The following is an 11,786-nucleotide window of genomic DNA, read 5'->3' on the forward strand; positions in this document are numbered from 1 at the left end:
GCAACCACACAAGTGAAATTGACGCATTATGTATATTGGTCATTTCACTTACATATTTCTCAACACCTATTCTTGGATCAAATGTGGAAAATGTAAGTCACAATTGACACATTAACATATCTCCTTTAAATTTGAGACTATCTGCGTCTGTGATCTGGTGACATAGCCAAATAAGGCGAGACGAAGAAACAATATAGTAAAAATTGTGGGTTGGTGGTAGTTTCACACATGGCACATTAACATACATCACTCTGTAACTGTGAGACTTTATGTGTCTTTGATCTGGTGAGATAGTCAAATAAGGCCAGAGACACAATATGGTAGAAAATATGGGTTAGTAGTGTTTTCATAGATATATGTTTTTGTTCCTTTCTTTCACGAGAAGAGAGAAAACAAATTAGAAAAAGAAAGAAGATGGAAAAGGAATTACATCCTCTCTTTCATATGCAATGAGTTGCTTTTGAAAATGTTTTGATTCTTCAAAGGGTGGATGTTGTTTCAAAGACTACCAAGGAGGCAAAGCATATTATAGAGAAAGGTTATTGATGATTAATAAAAATATGATGTAAAACCTAGCGTCCTCGTAATAATTGAAAACTTTAAATCAACCAACATTTGTATAAATCGGATTCTGAATAAAAGGTAATGTGGATATCCATGTGTATTAGAACAATTGGGTTCAACACTATGTTACAACAAAAATTGCCTCATGAACAGCCATTTATGAAGCCAAAGAATATTTGAATGGCTAGTAAATGAATTTACAATAAATATTCAAATTCCAATAGTAATGGTAACGTTCCTCGGCTTATTTTTACTGAATTCTGCATCCTTGTTCCTCTGCTCGAAGAAATATCAGGCCTCGTCTAATTCTCTACAAGAAATGTGTGAATAAGTCATATTATCATTTTTCAAAAATAGTTCAACTCTTTTCCTAGAAAAGCTGTATTAATATTTGGTCCTTACTAGGTTTATTTAATTAAATCTGTAAAAAAAATGGTATATTTAATTAAAATATACTACTTTTATTAAATACAAAGACTAACATTTAATGCAACTTAAGTTCAACTCTTGTAAATATGACTCAATACCTCTGTAGTATCTCTAATGCGTAGGAGATCCAATCTTTCTGAAGGCCTACGATTCGAGAGGGTAGCGAGCTGTAAAAAAGATAACATTAGTACATAGCAATAAATACATAAAATGCTGTTGTTTTTGCAAACAAAGTAAAAACTTTATAGTCACAGATGTAGTAATCACCCAAAAACTAAAGCGCTCGGGGTCTCTTAATGAGGGTATCAATCCTTCAACATTCACGAGTTTCTCTAATCTTCTTTGATCTGCATATGACATATTTATATAGTTTAGTACTTCTGAGGTATTCTCGACATGATGTATAAACAAATGTAGGTGAACAATGGTTTAGTGTTTACCTTGTCTTGCTGCTTCTTTAGCTCTTCCTATCCATGTTCGAGCACTTTCTGCTGCATTATGCGTCAATTCCAGTAACTAAAATAAGGTACAAAATAAGTCATTACTTGTAAGTTAGAGAGATGAAAATTTGTTAGAATAATAATGCATACAACATTAAGGGTCACCCGACTTGTAGGAAAATCTAAGCATTAAATAATAAAGCATTGAGGATTTTCAATTTTGGGAACATTCAACCATCTAATTTTTCAAGGTTCCCGGTTTCAAATTTTGGCAAAGAGTACATTTTGCATATTGGTCTAAGGAATAAATAGCTATCTTTTGCAGCTAATCCATGGTCAATCAAAACATTTTAATTTATGAGCATATGTCCATTTTGTATACAAATGTTATTGGTATTAATAGGGGTTTATTTGGAAAAAAATAGTAAATGTATCTAGTAATGTGAAATGGGGATTATATTGAGGGGTAAATTTTGTTCTCAAAAAAAAAAAAAAAAATTGGTTATATATAAGGATAGATGTGCTATTCTTTACTTGAGTCGATCACAATCTACCTCCTATGCAGCCTATACGGCTTACAAAGAAATGTATGCCAGAATTAAAATGAACTTACATCCTCTCTTTCTTTTGTCCCTTCTGGCGGCATAATATCCTGTATCCATTCAACTTCTGCAACACGATATCTGCACGAAACATTAAGATATAAAGGCAAAGTTCCACACACAACAAAATTGAAGCGATTTTATTGAATATAACACACAGAGACAACTCACCCATCTTGATCCCAAGAACGGAGGTTGCGAAATCTCCTACGACCTTCAATCTGCACATAATCATAATTTGTTTTGAAGGAATAATCAAAATTTGTTACATACTGAAATATCATAAAAAAAAAAAATAAAAAAAAAAAACAGTAAAGAAAAGAGAGTCGATTTCGATAGAAATTTCTAAGGAGCTTTGAAAGTATACTTGGACCATTAAAACCAAATAACCAATCCAACTGTGACGAAAAGTAAAATAAGAAAAACCATGAACACTGACTCTTGAACAACTCAACAATTGTCAAGAAGTCTCAAATATATATAACAAGCAAAAGTTGTAGTTTCAATAAATTACTTTTGCGATTCATCAAAATATAACTGCATAAACCAACGTGGTTGAGTTTTTCCAAATCATGAGAACAATGCACATAATCAACAACACGACAAATACAGTTTTTTAGCATTATAATGAAGATCTGTATGGTTTATATAGACTCCATGTGAGACTTTATTTGGTAAAAAAGGAAAGAAAAGAAAAAAACTTCCTTTCACGAAAATGGAAAGCAAGAGCAAATTTTTAAACTCTAAAACCTCATCTACACTAATTATCATAAATAAAGCAACGAAACCAGCTGATTGTTTTACCTCTATATAAAAACGACCATCTGGAAGTGGCTCACACCTACACCATGCAGTAGAATATATTTTTAATACAAATGACAAAGATGAGAAGATATTTCATGTGGGGAAGGGGATATAGATATTTGAGACTTTTTTTCAGGTAATATAAAAGCCAAGCACATACTCTGTGATTTCCACTTCACAGCCAAACTCTGCTAATGATCCAGTTGAAGCATCTATTATAACCTAGAAGATCAATAGACAAATCACACACAGTAACAGATGGATATGGTCAGTACAATTATATAACATAAACAAGAAAATGGAAAGAAATGGATAAGTAAAATAATCTACCATTCCCATCCGATGATTGCCTTCCATTATTCTTCTTACCTGTTTTTTCCCATGAGAAAAAAGATTCAATAAGAAATATGATACCATTCAGAGTTTCAGACAATTTGAATAGAATATATACCTTTTATCACTAACTAAATGGAACATTTGACTAATTAAACAAGCAAAAATTCCCAAATTAGTATTAACTGATGGTCATTATGTAAATTTCAAAACAGTGTTTAACATTCATACACATCAATATTCACCAGTCCTCGATCCTCTCCATATGTTGCAATTTTGTGCTATAAATAAATGGTCCATTAGCTTAACCAGAGCCATTCAAATTATTTTTCCAGAATCCAATCAGGTCTGGTAATTTTTGTATAAAGAACACAAATTGTCCTCTACCATGTAGCAACTGCTAAAACTCAGGAAAGAACCAGAATGTTTCTTTTATCCGGCTTATCACGGAAAAACTATGAATAAACAGTATAGTCTATATTTGCATCACATTCTCGCTACTTGAAAAACTTATTTATTTTTCTGCTACCTCAACCCACTTTTCATTTTTTAAAAATAAATAAAATTTTAACTTCTTTAAAAGGATAAAGTAAATAATGAATATGATTTATTTTAATGTGATACATATGTAAAATATTCATAATGTAAGTATTTAATACATGTCGAATATGACATTTCTGTCTTTTTTTTAAATAAAAATAAATGGAAATAACATTATAAGTATAGATACAAATAATTTAAAACTGCCATTTTTCCCTGTATAAATTAGTATACTTGTGTGATCTTTAATGAAGGAATAACTATTCTTTACATTCGGATAGACTTGCTACTAGAGAGGAGGACAAAAAAAACTCAAACTACTAAAGAATAAGAGGATATGATGTAAAAGAAACATTAACGAGGATACAAATGGGAAGGTAGTTGGACTTGGTTCACATAATATACCGGAGAGTGCAGAAGAGGCAAGGAAAGAAAGGTAAGATATGAATCACACAGCTATTCAATGAGATATTGAGGTCTAAGCATTCTGAATAAATGGAGATGAAGCACAATAATGCTTATCTTTAAGATGACATACAAAACGACACAAATTATATGGAGATTTAAACTCACGAGTCATACTACGAAACTTTGGGAGTGATTATGCAGAGATAAAACAAAAGGGTTACATCACAAAAATAACAGTTCAATGTTATGTCGAGGAGATTGACCAAGGTGTTAAAATATAAAATTCCTTGGGTTCCTGACACGTGGAAATTATATACTTGCCAAGAAAATTGAGAGATATGTTAGAGGGATCAAAAAGATCTACACATGATTCTTTTTCCTTTGGAAAAATCATATGATAGAATGCCTAGAGAAGTGCAATGGAAGGTTTTAGAAAAGAATGGAATTGGATTGAGTATACTAGAGAAGTCAAAGATATGTACAAGTACCAAAAGGAAAACTAATCACCAACTTTCATATTCAAGACATTCAATATATAAAAAAAATAAAAATAAAATAAAATCAGTGAGCATCAGAACAATTGACCAACTCACCATAAGTCTATAACGAGGTTCAAATATATTTAGTGGAAACCTTTGACAGGGTAAGACAACATCCATGACAAAAAGAGGGAGCATATCTACACCAATGTTGACTAAACTGTCATTCTCTTGCTTCCTTTCAGCATATTCCTCTGGAAAGTTCTTTTGTATGATGCTCTTCAATGTCACACTAGCAGCAGTTAATAGGAACATAAATTAGGAAAAAATAAATAATGAATCGAATCTAATAGAACTTTTTATTTGATCACAGCGTCTGACTATGAGATTAAACTGAGTTGAGGTAGACAAGTCGCATATGCCCAAAAGATATGCCCATTGTAGGTATTAAAGGACATTCATCAATCAATAAGATATATTGAAAACATTCATATTTTTTCTAGCAATTTAAGAAACAACAATAACGTAACTTGACACTGCTGTGTATTTAGCACACGATCTTTCAACCTATTATAGTTCGAATTCGTGAATAACCATCCCACTATAAACTTTAACAAGAAAAACAAAGAAAATGATTCAAGGCTATGATTTGGCTGTTTATCTATATTACATTGTGACATCAGATAGACAACTCACCTAATTGAACATGTTCTGGGGCTAATGAGCAGAACTGTCCTGCACAATGGGCATCTGTTCCCTAACAAATGAGAACAATAATCAAACCTAACGCAGAACATATGTTTTCCTATGGAAAATATAATCAACATTAACTATCACTAACCACGATCCATTGTCTGAAATAGACATGAACGGCAAAATGAATGTCCACAGGGGGTTGTGACAGGTTCATACAGTAACTTCAGGCAGAGAGTGCAATCAAAGTCATCATTCCGCTCTGGTTGGCCATGTGTGCTCCTCCCTGTTGAACTAGATGATACTCTTTCCACTCTTTGAAGACATTCCCGAAGGGAATTACTACATGATATCAAATGCAATGAAACAGCGGTCATAAATAGCACACTAAATGACTGGCAAAAGCTCTACATTCAGACATTCAACCTATATTTCAAATAGGAGTAAAATATGAGTTATAAAATAAAAATAGACAAGACTTGTGAATGTGCAATACCTAAAAGGATCAACTTGAAGTCCAGAAAGAATAACATCCCGAGCAACATCATATTTCTCTAACTGCCATTTAAATACAATATCATATAAATTTACGTTCAATATAGACGCCATCATCATGATATATAAGTAGGCTAGAGAAACAAGAGTGAAGAAAAGGATCTGCCAATGGACAAAGGCCAAAAACAGGGTGAAGCAATGTTTTGAAACAGAGAACAGTGCAAAGTAGCGAGTGTGGAAGAGTGGCAAAAAAGGAGACTGCAATGGGATGAATAATATAGCACAGTCACCCATTGTATATATAATACCACGTCAAAAGCACAGTACGAAGTACATCAAGGCCAAGCTCATACACAAGCATATAATAAAATTATTTAATTAATATATTCTATTAGGTAGAGCAATCAGCATTAAAAAAATTTATTACGCATTGAAGATAGAGAACAAATCAAAAGCAGTATATGTACAAATGTGAAGAGGCTTCTTCATAATCACAGTGGTAACCATTTGTTTGGTTGATTATTAGAACTAAAACCCAAGAATCACTATAAAGGTGCTTCCTATTCAAAAGTATTTCCATGGATCACCAGAAAAAACTAAAACATTTGTAAGAGAATGAGATATGTGAACATTGTGTCATATGACCATACAGGGTTGTATTTATAATCACAGAAGGAATCATCTTATAATTACAGATGATCCAATCAAATCCTTAATTTGTGTAACTATATCCCTAAATTCTAGCAGCTACTATTCACATATGAACTACATGTTAAATATGCTATCCCTCAAAAACAAAAACAAAAATTTGCCACTTCCCCATATTATTCTCTTGAATCACCAAAACACAGGCCATGTCCAACTCCACACTTACCCTATATTCAAGAGTTCCCCATGAAGTAGGTACAAACCCGAGGTGGGAGAATTCCCCTCAACTAGCGACATGAGTTAATACAATGCATATAATTAAAATTTTAGAGAGCCTTCAAAAGAGAGAGCATTTGAATCACCTAGCTAAATGGAAATCAACCCCCACCTAGAAAGAAAAAATTAAATTTTCTAAGGCTACCCAATAAACTACCAAAGAGATCAAGTGAGAAAAAGAGATGAGTCCCTTACCAGAAGAAGAGCATTGGCCTTCAAAAGGTATGGTTTTACTGAACTGCTTTGGAATTCCACAAGCTTTGCAGCATCCTTCAAACCCAGCTGAAATGGTTGTCAAGAATCAACTTAGTATGTGCAAATCAATTTAGAAATATGATAGTATTTCAGCATGATGAAAATGATCCAATAGAACATACTTCAGCAAGTGTTGTGGGATCAAGCCCACTCAATGGCCTATGTTCTGAGGATGATGATGATCTATGCATTAAATATTGGCTAATCCTGATTGAAAAATGTTATAATTGGCATGAGAACAAGAATCTTAATAGATCTGAAGCAAAACTATTTGGAACAAGATTAAAAAAACGGTTCATAAACAATTTAAAAGTAAAATATTGAATATGCCTAACCTAATATAAGCTGCACTTCGATTGCCGAGGATGATTGGATCACTGGATTTGATGTAATTAGCTCTTGAGTAAAAGTTGATTGCCTGAATAAATAATCGCAAAGATCGACATTGGAAAAAGAAATTATAAGCATCAAATTTCCCTGTATATAAGAAATAATTCCTTAATATCTCTGTATAAAATTCTACAAGTAGGCTTGTAAAGCATGAGAATTCCGTCCCACATCCAAAATTGAGAAGTGTTTTTCAAGAATGACGCATGTATGAAGTCGAAAAACATTGCAACACCACAAAAAAAAGTGAACAGACTGAAGTATGACATAATGTTTCAGAAGCAAAGCACGCATTAGATTGAAGCTGCGACTCAATTGTTTGTCGATAACTATATACGTATGGCTTATGACCAACACCAATTCATTTAGCTTCCATCAAACAGAATAAGAAAAGCCATGTGAATCAAACTCTATACATTTTACCAATTGTAACAATAAATACTGTAATCATAGCATGGTTATAGTTAAAACTCAACACATTTTATCTACAAAAACGCATTCTATACAATACTGGATAGACCTAACAGGGCAATACAAATAACCAAATAACAAAGACCTGTATTTTGCATAGAATGATTAAATAAATACATGGATATAGGAATAGATGATAAAATTCCACTACACTTTACTGCATCCCCAGAACAATACTGTTGTCACACAAGGCCCCTTTTCCCAAATTCTTGACATAAAGCTACGATAAATCAATATGTTCCCACTTCCATTTCATAAGTTAATGAATCTTAATCTTATAAGAAAAACTAGTAGAATGAAAAGAATAATTTACATCCTCATAATCTGTTCGTGTATGTTTTCACTTTTCATTATGAAGTATTGGACGACTACGTGCTTACTCCGGATTAATACTAACATTTTAATCAGAAAACTAAGTAATAGATTGATAATGCAGATGTATGATTACTCTATTATTAAACCCAATATAATACATTTTACATAGAGAAAAGAGAATAAAAAATGTTGCTGGCAATAATCGTATAAATGGACTGCACTCAGAAGAACAATCAACTGAAAAGCCAAAAATAAAGCACACTATTTTCATCACCTCTTCCATTCTGTTGTCTCGAAAGGCCAAATTGCCCTTTTGTACAAGCTCGTAAACATAATGAAATGTGTCCCATGACAATCCTTCTGGTCCATTATCCTGCAACCGAACCAAATCTCAGTTTTCATATTTCTGTTAGATTCCCAAAGAAAATATATATTTGATTTATAACTTTTCGCCATTCCTTTTGAATGTTTCAAACATAATGGGACAGGATGAATGAATTCTATCATCTGCATTACTCGATGCTCAATATTCCGGACTCAAACAAATAAAAGAGAAGGAAGAGCCTTTCATTATCCACACTTTGTTACTACCGTAGTTCTATAAGAAAAGTAACCAGACATCGAGGATTGTGAGGGACCAATTTATTGAATCACAAATTTAAGTATGTTTTATTGAGTGAGCATAGGACAAAAGCAAGCATACGAAAAAGATGATTCTGAATGAACTTGACTTTGTAAACATCATTTGGTTTTGAAGTTAAGTTTCATTGTAGGAAAGCTATTTATATTTGGATGTTTTTACTCAAACAACAAACTTTATGCAAAACTTGCTGTAATTATTTATTATTACGAAAAAACTACCATTAGATTTTCACCACAGCTAGTCATACAAGATTTGTAAGTGAAATCAATTTTCACTCAAAGTAACTAAACATGTATCATGTCGGAAGGAGGAAACATAAATTCTGACACTCTCCGTTGCGAGTCCGGACCTATGAAGCACAGATACGGACACCTGACACACCACACTAACACGTTGACACTGGTAAAAATTTGAAAAGTATGAATTAATTGAATGCAATCACATGTTTTGGTGTCGTATCGGACACTATGTGTCAGACACCATACACACCTTCTATCAGACGTGTCAATGCTATTGAGGTCCACACAGAAACCTACATACTTTTACAAACTAACAGCAAAGCATACCCGAAAAACCACAGCTCATGATACAGAAAAACAACAAACAAGTTAAAAATAATAAGAAAAAGTAAACATTGAATCACATTTAGACTGTCATTTTCTCTCCTTGGATTTCACACCTAACAATTAAAAGTCAAAGGGATATTAAGGTAACAAGAGGACTTGTCTTTTCCCATATTCAACTTTGAAACCATACACAAAAAAAGAGAGAAAAAAAAAGGTAAACACAAGAAACAAGTTTGACAGAAAAAGCTGTGCACAGCTGCATAGTAAGAACAAGCACTACAGTTAATTTAGTTTTTCAACCATATATTCTAGGGTCTTGTTAACTTGTGCCCTAACTTGTGCCCTTAGGGCACAAGATAAGAAACTAAATGTAGAAACTTAATCTTGGAAATTGTGCATTCATAACCTTAAAAACTTCAAAACTTATATTTTCAATGCAATATTTATTTTTATATTCTATTTTAAGATCCTTATCTTGTGCCCTGAGGGCACAAGTTAACATTTTCCTATATTCTATAACGCGTTGAGTGGCAAAAATTGATTTTGACTATATTAATATTATAAAATTAATTTCTTTTGTTAAGTGATTCCCGTTTAAACACATATTTACGTATTAAACAATCAATTTAAGGCTAAAAAAACTCCTAGAATCAATTAAATACTTCTAGAATCACTTATGTTAAAATCCTCTGAAAAACCACTCAAACGTGTCAAAATCAATTATACCAGAATCACTTATGTCACTCGAAATTGAATCCAATCCAAACATGCATTCAATAAGCAAAAAACTAAACACGCATCCGAATCAAGGTTTTATTATAAAAAAATGTCCACAACCGCGATTGTAGAGACAAAGGCACAATTGCATCAGAATCATCCGTTTTAAAACACAATTTTTCACATTATTAAAGGCATGTTTGGATTGACTTGATTGAACTTACCAAATATAACTTTTGCGAAACTATTTAGGAGAATTCATGAAAACAGCTCATAAGCTCTTTTCACCTCATTTTCACAAGTTCTACAAAATAGCTTTCAGCTTATACGAAAATAATTTAACTTTTGCGATAAAAATGTCTTACACATAAACACTTATGATGATAAGTGATTATGCTATAAGCTGAAAATAAACTGTTCATCCAAACAAAACTAAGTATATGTTGAATTGGCTGTGTTTTTTTCAAAATCACGATGACACCGTGACTCTAACCGCTTCCTACAATTCCATCACCAATCCAAACATTAGAAAAACACGTGTAAACTTCTTCTTCTTTTTTTTTTTTTCTTGAAAACTCGGTATCCAGTCCAAGAAATACTGTTAGTTTTTTGAGTCACATTTTGTCGACAACGGAACAGTAAAAAAAAAAAAAAAAGAAGCAGAAGAAGAAGAAGAGAAGTAAAAGAGAACTGACCAAAACGTAGTCGTCGACGTCGAGAGAATCGGAAGGAGGTTGAGTGGCCATTGAGGGTAGAATGGGAAATGAAGAAAAGAAAAGAAAGAAAGAGAGAAGAATAAGAAGAGAGTGTTGTGTGAAAGATTTTGAAGATTAAGGTGATGATTATTAGAATGAAGAGAAGAAGGTTGGAAAAGGTATCGTGTTCGCCCCTGGATGCTTCATTTCATACACGGACCAAATTCCACTACGTATTTTTTTCTAGAACAAAAACCCTTTTCAATTAATATTCCGGGTAATGACTAATGTTTAAGTAGTGTCGTAATATGTCTGTCCCCCGAGAAGTCACGTGGTTGAGAAAAACTCTCTTCAACTTTGAGGAACTCGGTTTGAGACACGGCACAAAAAATAGCGTCGTAATATCAAAAATCTAAATTAGTTTTTGATTGTGCACTTATCGTCAAATAAGTTATTTTCTAACTATATATGAAAAGATATAATATCAACATTTAACTTAGAAATTATTTTGACTAATGAAATGGACAATCAGATAGTACTTTTGAATTTTGATACATTGAGAAATAATTGTCACTACGTGTTAGACATTCAACGACAAAAATGGTTATTACCCCATTAAAAGTTCATCAATTAGGCTTCTGCTACTTAGTCGATGAATATCGAGTTTTCATAAAATAAAAGAATTAAAATTACTTTTTTAATTTTGACTTATGAATCAAATGACTTAAAGATAAGGAATTGTTCATTTGTTATGGATTATAAAAAAGTTGAATTTGATATTTAATAATTTGAAAATTGGTTTTTTTTTAAATATTTCTTTAGTCAAAACTTGAAAATTTGATTTCTTTAGTCAAAGTTGTGTTGTTCTTTTTATAGATTTCTTTAGTCAAAGTTGTTTTGTGTTTACTAGAATAAACATCATTTATTTAAAAATAAAAAACTTTTTTAAAGATTATTTAAAACACTTTCTCATTTTAAATACTTTGAATATATTTTAAATCTATAACAAATGGGTAAAAACTTCTT

General features: G+C 32.1%; 1 protein-coding gene across 1 annotated transcript; it reads right to left on the minus strand.

Moving 5' to 3' along the window:
* Positions 1–590: 590 nt before the first annotated feature.
* LOC146937111 (zinc finger (C3HC4-type RING finger) family protein) lies at positions 591–10,881 on the minus strand. The gene is made up of 18 exons (XM_085751564.1): positions 10,761–10,881; positions 8,414–8,512; positions 7,302–7,384; positions 7,089–7,173; positions 6,907–6,993; positions 5,789–5,850; positions 5,441–5,634; positions 5,296–5,356; positions 4,714–4,891; positions 3,170–3,208; positions 3,000–3,061; positions 2,840–2,876; positions 2,207–2,256; positions 2,047–2,116; positions 1,434–1,509; positions 1,261–1,340; positions 1,092–1,160; positions 591–874 (listed from the first exon to the last, which is right to left on the minus strand). The coding sequence occupies exons 1-18, from the start codon at positions 10,809–10,811 to the stop codon at positions 815–817; spliced, it is 1,443 nt and encodes a 480-aa protein (XP_085607690.1). The 5' UTR covers positions 10,812–10,881; the 3' UTR covers positions 591–814.
* Between the last annotated feature and the right edge of the window lie 905 nt (positions 10,882–11,786).

Source organism: Medicago sativa, chromosome 3, assembly GCF_051527215.1.
Source record: "Medicago sativa cultivar Bolivia chromosome 3, Bolivia_mono, whole genome shotgun sequence".
Classification (NCBI taxonomy): Eukaryota; Viridiplantae; Streptophyta; class Magnoliopsida; order Fabales; family Fabaceae; genus Medicago; species Medicago sativa.

Coding starts and splice junctions, on each gene's coding strand:
- LOC146937111 (XM_085751564.1), bottom strand. CDS start 10,811: ATGGCCACTCAACCTCCTTCCGATTCTCTCGACGTCGACGACTACGTT. Junction 3,209..4,713: donor AACCTCGTTATAGACTTATG/GTGAGTTGGTCA, acceptor GGGAAAAAACAG/GTAAGAAGAATAATGGAAGG. Junction 2,877..2,999: donor TGTGAAGTGGAAATCACAGA/GTATGTGCTTGG, acceptor TGCATGGTGTAG/GTGTGAGCCACTTCCAGATG.